Source organism: Electrona antarctica, assembly GCF_951216825.1.
Source record: "Electrona antarctica genome assembly, chromosome: 21".
Classification (NCBI taxonomy): domain Eukaryota; kingdom Metazoa; phylum Chordata; class Actinopteri; order Myctophiformes; family Myctophidae; genus Electrona; species Electrona antarctica.
Genome location: NC_136802.1, coordinates 38787520 through 38805019, shown reverse-complemented (window position 1 = coordinate 38805019; position 17500 = coordinate 38787520). Strand labels below are relative to the sequence as shown.

The window sequence follows — 17500 nt, the reverse complement described above, 5'->3', positions numbered from 1 at the left end:
ATATCATTAGCACACGCACACGCACGCGCGCACACACACACAGTGTATGTGTGTGTGTGTGTGTGTGTGTGTGTATGTGTATGTGTGTGTCCGCACGCGTGCGTGTGTGTGTGTGTGTGTGTGTTTACATGTCTGTGGAGGTGAAGGGTAGGTTACGTAGTTCTTCAACTGGTGTGTGCGTGAGTGCGTGCGTGCGTGCGTGCGTGCGTGCGTGCGTGCGTGCGTGCGTGCGTGCGTGCGTGCGTGCGTGCGTGCGTGCGTGCACACAACAGCATAAGGACTTGGACAAACCAGAGATGAAGCTTTGAGCTGCAGTTGTAAAGTGAAACAGCATGCTCGCTGTATCTGTACCTACCTACCGAGCTGCAGTTGTAAAGTGAAACAGCATGCTCGCTGTATCTGTACCTACCTACCGAGAGCCAGCATGTCAGCATGTTATTATAGATGACATTTTCCAGAAATGTCCACAATCTTTCATGAAGACATCCGAAATAAATCAGAGCCGTGCTCTGTTTATGTTTGAAGCGAGCCGTGGTGGAATGTAACTACTTATATTTACTTAAGTACTGTACTTAAGTACAATTTTGAGGTTTTCAGTTTTTTTGTCTTTACTTAAGTATTTCCAATTTCCAATACTTTTAATTCTACTCCACTACATACCCAGAGGCAAATATTGTACTTTTACTCCACGACATTTATTTGAAAACTTTAGTTACTAGTGTTAGGATATTGTGCTCTGGGGCAGCAGAGGGTTTCACATAATTATACTGTACATATATCATTCCACATCCTGCACACATGGTTTGTTTATTTTGTTTATTATGTTGGCGCCGTCTCTATACGTCACAACGTTGGAGGCCGGTCACTGAAGGTACGACGTCATAAATGGACGTCATAACAACGGGTGAAGAAGGAAAACGATATGCACATCCCAGTTTCAGAATACGGTGCTGGACCCAAAAAATTACTGAATGAAGAAAAAAGTGGAATGTCCGCACACAATATAATTCAGCTCCCCGTCTTTTTTATTTCAACCTAAATATAACAACGTTTCGCCCCTCCGGGCTTTCTCAACTTGAGACGGGGGGAGCAGAACTATATCGTGTGCGTCATAACAACGGGACCAGGAGGAAGGAAATGTTTGGAAAGCATGGTGGTTCGTGAGTGTGGAGAGTGGTTTGAGGACTCGACTTGATAATGACCCATACATACGGAGGCCACAACTAAACGACACCGGACCAGAAGATAAGCGACGGATGGATAGCGCTGTCCTACGGAGGCTTATAGTTCACGGGTGGGTTGAGAGTAGTGGAACTTCGCTTATTGGGGAATGTTGTTGACGGTCCCTCGTTGACATCCCGTGTCGGTGTTGTGCATCAAAGACTAATAGCCCCCCCCCATCTCTCTCCCCATTTCCTGTCACACTACTGTCTACCTACCTATAAATAGAGGGTATGCGCGTGACATCATCATCATACCCGGAAGTTATGCAGGAATTCTACTGAGTGGCAAAAAACTACTTTCTGGCCTTCATAGCCCATACATCCACACAGAAAAGTCCAATTTGATTGCATTAAATGACTTTAAACAACATTAAATTCACTTTGTCATTCCTTTGCCACTCGATCTGCAATTCACTTTATGCAAGCTCTATAAAAGGCATAAAAAAGCCCCAAAAAATGTCTTTAAAAAAAAATAAACTAGAAAAAGTGCCCTTCTGGGCACAGGTCTCCACCAGGAGGATAGGACTGTGTGAGATGTTTGGCCATTATTTTTGGTAAATGGTAAATGGTAAATGGTGCATTTATATAGCGCCTTTATCCAAGGCGCTTGTTGGCAAATGTTTAGGAGTAATATATACATGTTTTTTTGTTTGTTAGTTTTTTGCAACAATTTTCTTCATTTTGTTGAGGAAATTCAGAGTGCCTGGTGGCACTATAATAGGCCAATGTGAAAAGGGTGCCATTTCTTCATACGCCTTTAATGGCAATTGGATGATTTGAGGCATTTTGTTCCAAAAATGTGTTTTGCAAAAATCAACCTGTTGGTGGTGCTATAACAGGCCAATGTGAAAAGGGTTCCTCAGCCTAGTAAGACAATGTGTGAAAGATTTCACGTAAATTGCATGCTGCGTTGATTTGAGGCTTTTGTTCAAAACGGGGCAATCTTGCAAACTGTGAAAGCCAATTATAGCCAATTAGGATGGAATATGAAATATCGGACAGATACGACTTGAGCACATGACCATAGAGATACTGTGTAACGATTTGTGAGATTTTTGGACAGAATCTGGAGGAGTAATATCCAAAAATGTGTTTTACAAAAGTCGGCCTCCTGGTGGCGCTATAAAAGGCAGATGTGGAAAATGCAGGTCAAAGATTTGTCCTTGGCCTCTAGGGAGTGTGCATGCAGCGTTTCACGCAGATCGGTGCAGTTTTAGGTAAAACATGTGAAAAGCTGCCTCATGGTGGCGCTATAACAGGCCGTTCTGGAAAATGTGGGGCAGAGGTTCATCGTTGGCATCCAGGGAGTGTGTGTGCAAAGTTTGGCATCGACCGGGTTAACGGTGCCGGAGATTAGCTGGTAACAGACGGACGGAAGGAAGGACGGACGCACACACACACACACACACACACGGACGGAGTGCAAAACATACTCTCTCCCCATGCCTTCGGCCTGGTGGAGACAAAAAAGACACCGTTTCATGCACGTGTTATGTGCAAGGACTCATGTCTGTTGTCTAAGCATGCAGACACGCACACACGCAAGCATGGACACATGCTTGGCATATGTGGTGAGACGTGGCCTCCCTGGCTTTAAAAAGGTGTGTGTGTGTGTGTGTGTGTGTGTGTGTGTGTGTGTGTGTGTGTGTGTGTGTGTGTGTGTGTGTGTGTGTGTGTGTGTGTGTGTGTGTTTTCCATGGATGGGCATTTGACCCTGAAAGGGAAAAAAGTGTGCACAGCAATGGGAATGCATGGGGGGAGAGAGAGAGAGAGAGAGAGAGAGAGAGAGAGAGAGAGAGAGAGAGAGAGAGAGAGAGAGAGAGAGAGAGTTTTACTTTTACGTCATACTCAGAATGGCCGCCATGTGATAAGGTCAATGTTTGTTAACACCCCGAGCGGCAAGGACGGAGTTCTCTGTTCTATCAATTAGTAACGCCCAGTGCTCAGGACGGAGATTAATAAAAGAACGGAGATGTATTGATATCAAAACCGATCGCATCGCTCCACAGGCTGGGAGCGTCTGTTGCGCAACATTCGATGCCATTTCCCGGGACTGGTGGTCCACCGGGACCACTGGTTGAAAACAACTGCTCTATAAGGACATTTCCTGGCTTTGTTCTTTAACCCATTTTGACCTGAGATCAGATTCTAAAAATGTCTTCTACATCCTGACAGTTTTCTGAAAAAGCTATGTTTCTATGTCATTCGTTTTTTTTTTCAAAAATAGCAGACCTACAAGCTCATAGCATGCCACTCTGTGGCACGCTATGAGCTTGTAGATCTGCTATTTTTCAATAGCTAAAGCATAACATAATGCTAACACCAAAAGGGGTTCCCGCCCAAAATGGGGTAAAACACATCTCTTCACAAACACCCTAATCACCTTATTGACCTAACGCAGTGGTTCAACAACCTTGTGTGGATTGCCCGATTGAAAATCTCGAGTATTTCCGGCACACCCATCTGAAATGGCTGATCTACAAGCTCACAGCGCACTAACTAAATACATTCTTACAGGGTGAAAACGGCCATTTTTAGGAGACCGGAGGTGTGCACAATTTCATAGAATTGGCGAGCTTTGGAATGACGTTATCTTCTGAATACCAAGTGTGGAATGACCCTTGCTCAAGGCCATGTTAGAAGTAGGATCTCTGCCAGGGTTGGGTATAAGGCATGCAAGATGCCACATTCATACGTCTGCCAGGGTTGTATCTCTCTGGCAGACGAGCCCCTCCATCGTTGCTTCCAGTCATCCCGGTTCTCCATACATCTGGCCAGCTACGAGCTTGTAGGTCTGCTATTTTTGAAAAATCGTGGCCATACATCTGGCCAGCTCTTTGGTGCTTTGCGCTCCTGCATCATTCTTGAGCACATCCACATATGTGACCAGATTTGACTGAGAGCCTGCCATCGCGCAAATTCCAGCTTTTCCAGGAGACTGACGTCGAAATAAAAAAAAAGTCTTCTGAAAGAGTATATAATGAAAGATTTGTTGCCGCATTTTCACGATTTTTCAAAAATAGCAGACCTACAAGCTCGTAGCGCGCCACTCGGTGGCGCGCTATGAGCTTGTAGATCTGCTATTTTTCAATAGCTAAAGTATAACATAATGCTTAGTTAAAACACCAAAAAGGGTTCCCGTCCAGAATGGGTTAATAGCACAGGCAGACTCTTCACATACTAGAGCATGTCTGAAATAAGTGTCAGAGCTGAAATCGACATGTAAATATGAAATAAATGCTTAAACATGTAGCTAGGTGTAATCTGTAATGTTAGAGACCACAGAAGTGAACCTTTCAGGCCTGTTTTCTCAACTCGCTGTTTTCTGCAAGACATTATTACTCTATAAGCCATATCTCCAAAACTGGTGGGTCAAACTGAACAGCCAATATGTCAATTTGAAGCTATGATTCCCTGCTTCCAATGGCAGTCCCTCAGTCAAATTTAGTCACATTATGTTAATGTGGCTCATTCTCCTGGCTGCTATTTTCTGGCTCACCCTTGGCACTCTTAGGCTGAGCTCACACCTTTAATGCAATTGTCGTGCTCGTTGGATGCATGTTGTGTAGTGTCATGGCCGCCCAATGTATTTCCAATGGAGGTCACATGGTTTGACACAACATTGTGTTGTGTGAGGGGGAGGGGCGCAGTCGAAACGCCCCTCCCCCTCACACAACATGCATCCAACGAGCACGAGAATTGCATTAAAGGTGTGAGCTCAGCCTTACAGGTTCTCGTTGGTATCACGTGTAATCGTGCTGATGGTAAGTATACTGCACGCAGCATTTTATAAGGCAGGGTTTCTCAAAGTGGGTGCCGTGTGACACAGGTTCTAGAGTGCCTCAGAATACTTTCATATTTGGAATATCACTTCCGTCTCTAACCACTTAGGCCTCACCCAGACCTTTACTGCATTGCTGTATGCTTGTTGGATGAATGTTGTGTAGTGTCATGGCCGCCCCAATGCATTTCCAATGGAAGTCACATGGTTTGTAGTCCACATTTTGGACTACAAGCTGTTGTATGGCTTTCGGCTGTGTTTCGACTGCGCCCCTCCCCCTAATACAACACAAATGTTGTGTCAAACCATGTGACTCCCATTGGAAATGCATTGGGGCGGCCATGACACTACACAACATTCATCCAACAAGCATACAGCAATGCAGTAAAGGTCTGAGTGAGGCCTTAGACCCCTTTAGAGTTAGTAGAACAGACCTGAGTTAGCACTGTACCTGGCGAGTTCTTTTTCAATCTACACTCTCAAATCTCTCACCACAAATAGCAGATCTACAAGTGACGTGCTGTGGGCTTTTTCTGCTGCTATTTCTGGTGAACGTTACCCCCCAGAATAGGGATGCTGGGGTTCAAGTGGTTAAATACCGAGTACTATAACAGTTAAAAATAGTAGATCTACAAGCTCACAATGCGTGAGCTAGTAGATCGTCTATTTTCAAATGGCCGAAATGTATATAATACAAAGCTGAGGTAGTTAACGAATGTTTGGTAATAATAATCAAAATCTACAAAGTAACTAGTAACTAAAGTTTCCAAGTAATTGTAGTGGAGTAAAAGCACAAATATTTGGATCTGAGATGTAGAGGAGTAGAAGTAAAAGTATTGGAAATTGGACACACTCAAGTAAAGTACAAATACCTCAAAATTGTACTCAAGTAAGGTACTTAATGTAGCCGGGTGGGAGCAGTGTGGGGTAGTGACGAGTAGTGTGGGCGTGTCTCTGGGGTGCACTCAAACTTCAGTGGCGCCAGAGGAGAGCGGGTCAAAACATTTCTTTGAGCAGGCTGCAGCAAGCCGTGTTACTCGCAACGAGAGAGAGAGTTGCGAGCGGGGCTTCGATGTTAAAGTGTTTGGGAACGTCCGACGAGGAAAGGAGGGGAAGCAGGGAGTTAGCAACTCGCACTGAAAAGAGGGATGCAATGAGAACAGAGTGCTGGCCATTGTCATATGTTTGGGGCGTCGTCCACGCTGAGAGTAGTGCAGTCATTTATTAAAGTTGATGAACAGGCTGGTTGAGAACCCACACCTATGTGTTAATTGTGTGTGCTCAGCTGTAGCAGTTTGTCTTTGATGTGATCACGAGTCAGTGGTCACTGCTTTAGCCATACTGAATTAAGCTGTAGGTTTTATTGATCATAGGGAAAGCTAATGTGCTTGTATGATTTAATCTGTCTCTACTTTTATTGTTAACTTTGATATAGATTGCTCGTAATAAAGACCAGATTTTATATATTGCATTTTCTGTACCTAGTCTAGTCTGTACCTATAGCCTCCGGTTACATTAAGTAAAAGTACTTAGTTACTTTCCAGTTTCCACCGCTGAAAGACATATGACTTACTGTAGCTTCAAAGCTATACTTCCAGGAAAAGCGTTTAAAGCTATTGATCAAACCTGTAGTAGTACGTCACTGACTCCCCTGTGGAAGCCAATAGCTGCCAAATCCCTGCTTCCGTCACAGAAAGCTCCACTTGGCAGCAGCGCCTGACGAACACAATAAACCAGAGCAGCCCATGTACTGAATGTGGTCAGGGCGTTTGGTCTGTGGCCACACGGGCGTGCTGGCCAAGTCAAACAGGCACTTCCCAGGGCAGCCTCCCCGCCCTGCGGGGTCCTTCCTACCCCAGGGGGCAATCCCTGGTCTGAAAGAAGTACTCCAATTGTGTTTTACTTAAGTAAAAGTAGCAATTCCACAATGTACAGTAGAAATGACTGTTACAAAATGTCAATTGAGTAACAAATTAACAATACAAAAGTACTGACATCAAATATATGTTTAAAAGTATAAAACTCATTATAATGGCCCTTTTCACAAGAATTGTCGAAAATAGCTGAGCTACAAGCTCACAAAGCTTTGCATCGTGATGCGTTATGAGCTTGTAGATCAGCTATATTTGAATAGCCAAAGTATAAACGGGGCTTAAATGCGTAATGCATGTTTTGTAATAATAATCTACACGTAAATCTAGTAAAACTTTGGTTACAAGTAAGTAACTTGTAACCAAAGTTTCCGAACAATTGTAGTGAAGTAAAAAAAATAGTTGCCTCTGAGATGCTAGTAAAAGTAAGTAATACAAGAATTACAAAAGTGTACTTAGTAAGTACTTAGTTATTTTAGCCGCTGGTCTGCTTGCCGTAGTAGTAAGGCAGCTGTGAGAGACGCAGCCTGACAGAAAGAGAAAACATGACCACGCACTTTCCACCAAGATGTCCGCTCACACCGCCGCCCGGGCCGTTAATGTGTCCGCCAGGCAGGCGGACTCTTTGAAGTGGAACGCCACAGTGATTTGTGTGCACGTGTGTCACAGAGAAAGAAAGGTGGAAAGACTTGGCATCTTCCTGTCTGTGCGTGTGCGTGCGTGTATGTGTGTGTGTGTGTGTGTGTGTGCACGTGCGTGTCCTACCTGCCGAGTCCATGCATTGCTCCACTCCAGTGGCCGTGAATCTGCTCTCCAGGATGGCCTCCGTGTTTTCCAGGAAGTCCACAGACTGCAGGGGAGACTGGATCCGTGTGCCACCTGCAGCCAGATCCAGTACAAGACACTGTAGTATCTCACAACGGGTTTACCTTCCAAAAGGACCTCCCGTTTTGGCATATTCAATTCAATTCCATGTTATCCGAGCACCAAATCACAACAGGTTGTCTCAAGACACTTAAAGGAGCATTCAGTGATTTGGGTGATTTGGAAAACCACCCAGTCAGCCCCAGTAACAAAATGTGCACATGCACGCACTACAGTGGGGGGAAGTGCAACAGGCCAACAGCATGTGCACCAAGGCCCGCCCCCACTCGATCATGATTGGAGGAAGGCCCCTCTCATCCTGATTGGATGAAGGTTTTGCCACCCGCCACCAAAACTGAAACTAGGGTTTTTTGACCCCAGGGGCTCACTGGGGACAGGGAGGAACTCCTTATATGGTCAGCACACTCTATAGTAGGGAGGATTATCCAGAAAAAAAGAAAAAATAAGTGATATTTGAATTAAGTCAAATCACTGAATATACCTTTAACATATTATCGATGCTGTCGGAGTAGAAACCTCTTATCTCCATATTTTAACTTGTGTTTGTTTTTTGTAAATGAACATCATACTTCATACCACAGGAGGAGGCGCTTACGTCACGGTTTAAATATCGAATGCATCTCTCTGGTCAAAGGTAAACAACTCAACTTCCCATGATGCCTTGGGAGTCTCCCTCTGAACTAATGTATCTCTCTGGTCAAAGGTAAACAACTCAACTTCCCATGATGTCTTGGGAGTCTCCCTCTGAACTAATGTATCTCTCTGGTCAAAGGTAAACAATTCAACTTCCCATGATGCCTTGGGAGTCTCCCTCTGAACTCATACATCTCTCTGGTCAAAGGTAAACAACTCAACTTCCCATGATGCCTTGGGAGTCTCCCTCTGAACTCATACATCTCTCTGGTCAAAGGTAAACAACTCAACTTCCCATGATGCCTTGGGAGTCTCCCTCTGAACTCATACATCTCTCTGGTCAAAGGTAAACAACTCAACTTCCCATGATGCCTTGGGAATCTCCCTCTGAACTTGCGTGTGCGTGTGTGTGTGTGTGTGTGTGTGCGCGCGTACCATGTTGCTTGGCGTGCATCCATCCCAGGAGGTAGTTGCTGGTCTGCTGCAGCAGAACATTGTTGTCTCCTTCATACGTAGCGTTGGGATCGTTGTTGTCACGTAGCTCCCCTAGCCTGTTCACTGGAAAAACACACGACACACAGTTATACACAAGCACCGTACACACACACCATAGTGACCATAGAGCAGGGATGTCAAACTCAAATACACAGTGGGCCAAAATAAAGAAATTGGTACAAGTCGAGGGCCGGACTGTGTTTCAACACACGGGCACCGCGGTCATGAGGACGTCCCAGGCAAACGGCAAAAAAGTAAATGCATTTAAAACTGAAAATGCATTATTATTAAGCTCAGTTTCCTGTTCTCTGATCCTCACAAAGCACTGCTTTCATAGTAAAATGAGAAAGTAAATCAAATCAGTTGCATTAATTTCTTATCATAGTCTTCTTAGGTAATATTCTTTCATTACAGCCACACTGTCTCCACACAGAGGTTTGCCCTCTGCCTCCCACCTGACTTGAAAACCCCTGTTTTCAGAGTCTACCTTTCATTTAGCCAGTTTTGGGGAGAGGGGCAGCTGAAAGTTGACCACAGGCGATATACTTCCACTGCTGATCGCAGTGCATTGTGGGACTTGTAGTATTATGGTGGTCTGTGCAATATACCAGAGGGCCAGTTCTAATACTAATTCAATATCATCCGGCGGGCCAAAGATAATTCATTCACGGGCCTGATTTGGCCCCCGGGCCTTGAGTTTGACATATATTCCATAGAGCGTCGCAGTCCCGCCCCCTTTCATGACGACGCCAGGCCCAGGAAATAGTTCCCAATGCATTTTTCCCATAGACATTTGTAGTGGCGAAAATGCATATAAACACTATGGTATTGATTAATTTAATGTAGCTAACTAGTAGATGATAGTTAACACCTAATTACCACCTGTTCTTCACTGACCAACTCATTAGAGACTGCTGACTCATGTAAACCTATTTCAAACTGTGTGAGTTAACTATAGAATAGAGTCCATTTAAGGCATGACCATCTCTTGTTACTCCTGAAACTCTGTACACTGCTGAAAGTATAAAATATGTGTGGGACATGTGTGTGGAGAGGGCTGGGGGAAGCTCTGGAGGGAGACACTAGTCTCTCTCTGGTGTGATGACATATACAATAAAAGAATGGAGTTCGAATCCTGATGGTTGAGTCCTGCTTCTTCCTGATGATGTTTACTTACTAATAGTAATATCAAAAGCTGCCATTACAATTTTGGCGTCACGAACAGGATCATTATTTCATCTTCACCATAGATGGATACTTGATCAAAAAGAATCTTAAGATGGGAGCGAAACAAAGCAGAAAGAAGTTGAAGCGAGAACTCAATGACCAACAGGAGAAAGAAGTGACGTTACTGCGAGAACTCAAGGACCAACAGAAAGAAGTGACGTTACTGCGAGAACTCAAGGAGCAACAGAAAGAAATGACGCTATTGCGAGAACAACTTGTGGAGCGACAAATCAATGACCTGCAAGAACAACTTGACAGAAATATGCAACAACAACTCAACAACCAACAGAAAGAAGTGATGCTACTGCGAGAGCAACTTGACAGATTTGTGGTGAAATTAGCAGATCTACAAGCCAACACTACGCCTGATGACTACAACAATATGAGGCAGAAGGAGCCAAACCACAGCGGAGACACACAACTGACTGTTACTACACCCAAGGAACAGCCCGCAGACAACAGCAACAACCATGAACAACCTGAACCCCTCAAAAACAATCAAGGACAGGGGGGAGCAGTTGTCACAGCGACACTTTGTCCAAGGAAGCTATTTCCATTCATTCCATATCCAGAACCTCATCCTCATCGGGGGACTGGGGCACAGCACTCAGAAATAGACACATATTCTGCAACAGTACATGTGCAGCAACGCTGGACACCTGATGAACTGAAAGACATCATGAAGGACCTTCCAGACCACAAAGTCAACGTGGAGCACTGGTGTGCAGCTGTGTTAGACTTGATTGAGATGTATGAGCCATCGGCAAGAATGCTCGAATCTGTGTTTCGCAAAGTCTTTGGATTAAAGTGGCTACATCTCAGGGAACATTTTGATGTGAATGGAGCACAAAATCACATTGTCACTGGACAGCTGCTGAATCACGGTGGTCTTTTTGACAGCATCAAAGCAGCATTTCCAGTACCCACTGATTGGCCAAAAATTCACAGCACTAAGCAATGGCCTGATGAAACCTGTGACACCTACAGGAATAGACTGGAGAACTGTTTTCAGAAGCACTGTGGTGTGCCACTAGACAACCCCGCTTTCAATGACTTGTTAAAAGCGTCCTTGATCAATGGCTTGCTCCCTGCTATCTACAAGTGTGTTATGACTTCTTGTATTGGCTGGGAAACCCGACCTTTGACCGAGGTGTGGGGTCACGCATTGCATGCTGAGAGGAACGCACTCTCACAGGACTTCATGAAAAAGAAGAAATTGGAGACAGCACAGCTGATGTTCTATGAGAACCTGCACCAGCCACAGGGAGAACAGCGACAACAAAATCATCAGTCACATAGGAGTATCAGGAGCCGTAAATGGAAACAAAGACAAAGAGGAAACAGTGACCCATATGACAGAGCAGACCAGTGTGGGACAGGGCCTGTTCCATGCAACTATGAGCCAGGTGGCAATGCAGCGGCCTACGATCCACAACGGGGTAGACCACATCCACTGCATGGCCCCACATCAGGCTCCATGGGCCCCATAGCAATATGGACCAGGTGACAGTGTTAATACAACATGCACCAATCCATGACATGCAGAGTGGGATCCATGAAGGTTCATGTCCTTATGTCTTAAACGGTTTGATTTGCTTTATACAGTAAGTTCTATTCATTGTCATTTTAAAAAAAAATAGGTTAATAGTGATCATATGACTATTTTAGATAATTTCCTTAAATATCACAGTGAAATCCAATCCAAAAATTATATTCTAATTAATAATACAAATGTTGTTTAATTGTTAGTTAAAATAGGCCTAAATTAGGAGAATAACGTCAGAAAATGTGAGTAAGTTGTTATTGGAACCTGTATATCCACACACATACACTAAATAGATAAACAAATTGACTCATCTGTCTGGGGTGGCAGGGTTCGCCTGTGTGTGCTTGTGTGTGTGGGTGAGACAGACCAAAATACTGAACATTACCAAATACCAAAACATTTATGATGGCTTTTCCACAAGGTTGGATGTCCAATATTACTTTGTTTCCTGTCCATTATTCTGCTATTACTAGGTATAGATGTTAAGTAAGTCTCGGTTCTAAACGCACCACGTGAGGAAAAAATGCCATGTGGCAAGTACTTATTTTTATTTCCATGTAACGAAATGCGAAAGCAAATTCAACGTGATGATATATATAAAAATAAAGTTAAAGTAACCCGTAGGATTTAGGTTATCGAGTAATATATTGCAGAAAATGTTGAACTGATGGAGATAGTATTAATACGGATTAAACCTCACCTTGAGTATTACATGTTTTAGATCTTAGTTTGTGTGCGGCTTTACAAATAATGGGTTCAATGATGGTTTCTGCAGGGCTAGTCATCTATCCATTATTCTGTGAAAGTTACTCAAACTAAGGGGGGGAGAAGGGGATATTTATTGGGAATATTATTCCTATTAAGTCAATAAATTAGCCTAGGAACAGTTCACTGGTATTACAGAAGCTGTTGGTATTCTACTTTAATTTATTTTATCTGGGTGTGAAAACAAACAGCCAGAGTGATATTGGAACATTTATATATTCTATTTCATTTTAATCATTCTAATTATATTTAATTCTATTTCATTTTAATCATTCTAATTATATTTAATTATATTTCATTTTTGAGTGTAATTCATTTTTATCATTCTAATTCAATTTAATTCTATTTCATTTTAATCATTCTAATTATATTTAATTATATTTCATTTTTGAGTGTAATTCATTTTTATCATTCTAAATTCAATTTAATTCTATTTCATTTTTTAGTGTAATTCATTTTTTATCATTTTTATCATTCTAATTCAATTTAATTCTATTTCATTTTAATCATTTTAATCATTCTAATTCTATTTAATTCTATTTCATTTTTGAGTGTTTAAAGTTTATTGGAACATTGAAATATTTGAAGTCATGTTAATTATTTAATTATGTTTAATTCTATTTACAGTTTTTAATGTTTTATGTTTTATTTGCTGTGAGGAATTCTCAAATCAGGACTTATGTCAAGACCAGTATGAGTCTAAAACAGTCACAGGGCCAAGATAGTTCCATTGAAAAAAAACAAAAAACAAAAACGTAGTCTTATATTCAGTTCAGACCAATAGGGTCATTGTTTAACAAAAAGCATAGCATTATCAAAAATATGCCAAAATGTCCAGTGAGTTTTAGATATGTTGGAGGTGAAATTATACTGTCAATGGTGTCTATTTAACCAAATAATTATTGTTGACTACACCGTGTGGGACTGGGTGACTGATAGCATATGATTGATTGATTGATTGATTGAAATCTTTATTTGAATAAGCAATTTAAACAATATAAACAGAAACGACAGAATAAGTACAAAATAATAAAAAAAGCAAATTCAAAAGGAGTGGGAAGAAGCAAAGCTTATATCTCCCACCCCCTTTCCATCATCACCAAGCATCATTAATCATATACATAATCATACACAAACACACAAACACCCCCGCCCCCCCCCCCCCCCCCCCCCACACACGCGCACACACACACCTAGTGAAAACCTACACCTTCTTCATCCCTGTAGCTCATTAAAATCATGTCCTTGAGATTAAGTTTAAACATTTTCATGTTTGCACTTATTTTTACCTCCACCGTGAAACCATTCCATAACCTCACGCCAGAATTTGAAATACAAAAACTTTTTCTGGTTGTACGCCTAAATTGAACTTTAAAGTTGTGATTTGATTTTCCCCTTAAATTATAATCCCCCTCCTGGTCTCTAAATAGTTTTTGAATGTTACCTGGCAGTAACATATTGTTGGCTTTGTACATTATTTGTGCTGTTTGATAGTCTACAATGTTAATAAATTTGAGAAGTTTTGACTCTAAAAAAAGCTTGTTAGTATGCTCCTGATAACCCACATTGTGTATTATTCGTATTGCTCTTTTTTGAAGGGTTATTACTGGACCCAAAGATGTCTTGTAGTTATTTCCCCAAACCTCTACACAGTACTGCAAATAGGGCAGGACTAAGGAGCAATATAATGTGTGGAGTGATTTCTGGTCCAATACCTTCCTAGCTTTATTGATAACTGCAATACTTCTTGATATCTTGTTCTGTACATGTTTTATATGTGCCTTCCAGTTAATCTTTTCGTCGATGGTTACCCCCAGAAATTTCATTTCCTTAACTCTTTCAATTTCAATCCCATCAATTTTTACCTTTACTTGTGTGTTTGTCATGTTATTGCCAAATAACATTATTTTTGTCTTTTTCACGTTTAATGATAACCTGTTTCTGTCAAACCATAATTTTAATTTATTCATTTCTGTATTTATATCCTCCTGTAATTGAATTAAGTTATCTCCCGAGCAAAAAATATTTGTGTCATCCGCAAAAAGCACAAACTGTAATAAACTGGAAACTTCACACATATCATTTATGTACAGAATAAAGAATTGTGGACCCAATACTGACCCCTGGGGTACACCACAAGTAATGTCCAAACATGAAGAGGAACAATCACCCAGTTTCACAAACTGCTGTCTCCCATTTAAATAGCTTTTGACCCAATCAAGCACAACTCCCCTTAATCCATATCTTTCCAGTTTTTTAATTAAAATGTCATGGTTGATTGTGTCAAATGCCTTTTTTAAATCAATAAATACTCCAATTGCATATTTCCTTTTGTCAATAGCATTAGTAATCTCTTCAATTGCCTCAATAATTGCCATTGATGTTGATCTTTTTGATCTGAACCCATATTGATTTTCTGCAAGTATGTTGTTTTTCTCTAAGAATGATTCCAGTCTTTTATTGAAGAGTTTTTCTAGTATTTTTGAGAATTGTGGTAGTAATGAGACCGGCCTATAATTTGTGAAGTGATGCTTGTTCCCAGTTTTGTACAACGGAATGACCTTGGCTATTTTCATTGTATTTGGAAATGACCCTGTTTGAAAAGAAAGATTGCAATGCTATTTGTCACTGTCATCACACATGTACCTAACAATATAGTTGAATGTTTGTTCATGATTGTATCCCAGTGAATTATGATTCTAATGTTATTATATGTATTTTCTGGTGTACATGTAACTGAGGTTTTCAGTTACAACGAGAAATAGGATGGAATGTAGTGGCGAAAATGCATATAAACACTATGGTATTGATTAATTTAATGTAGCTAACTAGTAGATGATAGTTAACACCTAATTACCACCTGTTCTTCACTGACCAACTCATTAGAGACTGCTGACTCATGTAAACCTATTTCAAACTGTGTGAGTTAACTATAGAATAGAGTCCATTTAAGGCATGACCATCTCTTGTTACTCCTGAAACTCTGTACACTGCTGAAAGTATAAAATATGTGTGGGACATGTGTGTGGAGAGGGCTGGGGGAAGCTCTGGAGGGAGACACTAGTCTCTCTCTGGTGTGATGACATATACAATAAAAGAATGGAGTTCGAATCCTGATGGTTGAGTCCTGCTTCTTCCTGATGATGTTTACTTACTAATAGTAATATCAAAAGCTGCCATTACACATTTCAAAACGTATTTATTTAAAGACCTTATAAGTGTCGTACAAAGCCAACTCTTGTCGTGACAAATCATGACAACAAACACAATATTTTGGACCAAACAAATAATTACAAAGAAGAAAAACAACAACAAAAGTGTTGTATTGTAACCTGCCGTTTTCTTCTTCTTTCTAATTATTTGTTCAGCCCGAAACATTGTGTTTGTTGTCATGATTTGTCACGACAAGAGTTGGCTTTGTCCGCGGCGTAAACGTCTTTAAATAAATACTTTCTGAAAAGTCTTTGAGGAAAATGAACAGGGATTTCTTGTCCGGGTCTCTCGAGGGGGCGGGACTGCGACGCTCTATACAGGATGAAAATACACAAACAAATAAAACTCAGCAGACATTGTGGAAGGAGGAAGTGAGCGATAATAAGCTGGTCAAGTTTATTAGCATGTCCTAATCGCTAACTAACGACTGATGTGGTCTGAAGTTCATTGAATTGAGAGAGGAGTGGTTTACTGGCCTCCATGGTGAAGATGCATTGGATTGAGAGAGGAGTGGTTTACTGGCCTCCATGGTGAAGATGCATTGAATTGAGAGAGGAGTGGTTTACTGGCCTCCATGGTGAAGATGCATTGGATTGAGAGAGGAGTGGTTTACTGGCCTCCATGGTGAAGATGCATTGGATTGAGAGAGGAGTGGTTTACTGGCCTCCATGGTGAAGATGCATTGGATTGAGAGAGGAGTGGTTTACTGGCCTCCATGGTGAAGATGCCGAACGCATTACAACATCCCGGCTTCCTCTCCTCTCCCATCCTGTTTCCCTAATCTGTCTTGTGTTAATAAATCTACTACTGTGCTGACTGTACACTGCAAAATCCTTAGTCTTAACCACTTAAGCCATGGCGATATACTTTGGCGTGTGAAGGGTGAAGAAAACCGATAATAGATGACCGATCAATCAACGCTATTTTGAAAAAGGTTTCGACAACTTTGGACACGCCCAAAATAGCCAGGTTCAAAGTGATTAACCCATTTTGGGGCGGGAACCCCTTTTGGTGTTAGCATTATGTTATACTTTAGCTATTGAAAAATAGCAGATCTACAAGCTCATAGCGCGCCACCGAGTGGCGCGCTACGAGCTTGTAGGTCTGCTATTTTTTTTAAATCGAAGAACCACTGACATAGCTTTTTCAGAAAACTGTCAGGATGTAGAAGACATTTTTAGAATCTGATCTCAGGTCAAAAGATTTGTCACGACAAGAGTTGGCTTTGTCCGCGGCGTAAACGTCTTTAAATAAATACTTTCTGAAAAGTCTTTGAGGAAAATGAACAGGGATTTCTTGTCCGGGTCTCTCGAGGGGGCGGGACTGCGACGCTCTATACAGGATGAAAATACACAAACAAATAAAACTCAGCAGACATTGTGGAAGGAGGAAGTGAGCGATAATAAGCTGGTCAAGTTTATTAGCATGTCCTAATCGCTAACTAACGACTGATGTGGTCTGAAGTTCATTGAATTGAGAGAGGAGTGGTTTACTGGCCTCCATGGTGAAGATGCATTGGATTGAGAGAGGAGTGGTTTACTGGCCTCCATGGTGAAGATGCATTGAATTGAGAGAGGAGTGGTTTACTGGCCTCCATGGTGAAGATGCATTGGATTGAGAGAGGAGTGGTTTACTGGCCTCCATGGTGAAGATGCATTGGATTGAGAGAGGAGTGGTTTACTGGCCTCCATGGTGAAGATGCATTGGATTGAGAGAGGAGTGGTTTACTGGCCTCCATGGTGAAGATGCCGAACGCATTACAACATCCCGGCTTCCTCTCCTCTCCCATCCTGTTTCCCTAATCTGTCTTGTGTTAATAAATCTACTACTGTGCTGACTGTACACTGCAAAATCCTTAGTC

General features: G+C 41.9%; 1 protein-coding gene across 1 annotated transcript in view; it reads right to left on the bottom strand.

Moving 5' to 3' along the window:
* The window catches only part of acox3 (acyl-CoA oxidase 3, pristanoyl), an 85397-nt gene that overhangs the window by 42939 nt on the left and 24958 nt on the right, over positions 1-17500 (bottom strand). Inside the window, exons 13-14 of the mRNA XM_079491003.1 lie at positions 8829-8951; positions 7641-7754 (exon numbers count right to left, since the gene is read on the bottom strand). Of these exons, the coding sequence (XP_079347129.1) occupies positions 7641-7754; positions 8829-8951 (237 nt within the window). The remainder of the gene's footprint in view (positions 1-7640; positions 7755-8828; positions 8952-17500) is intronic.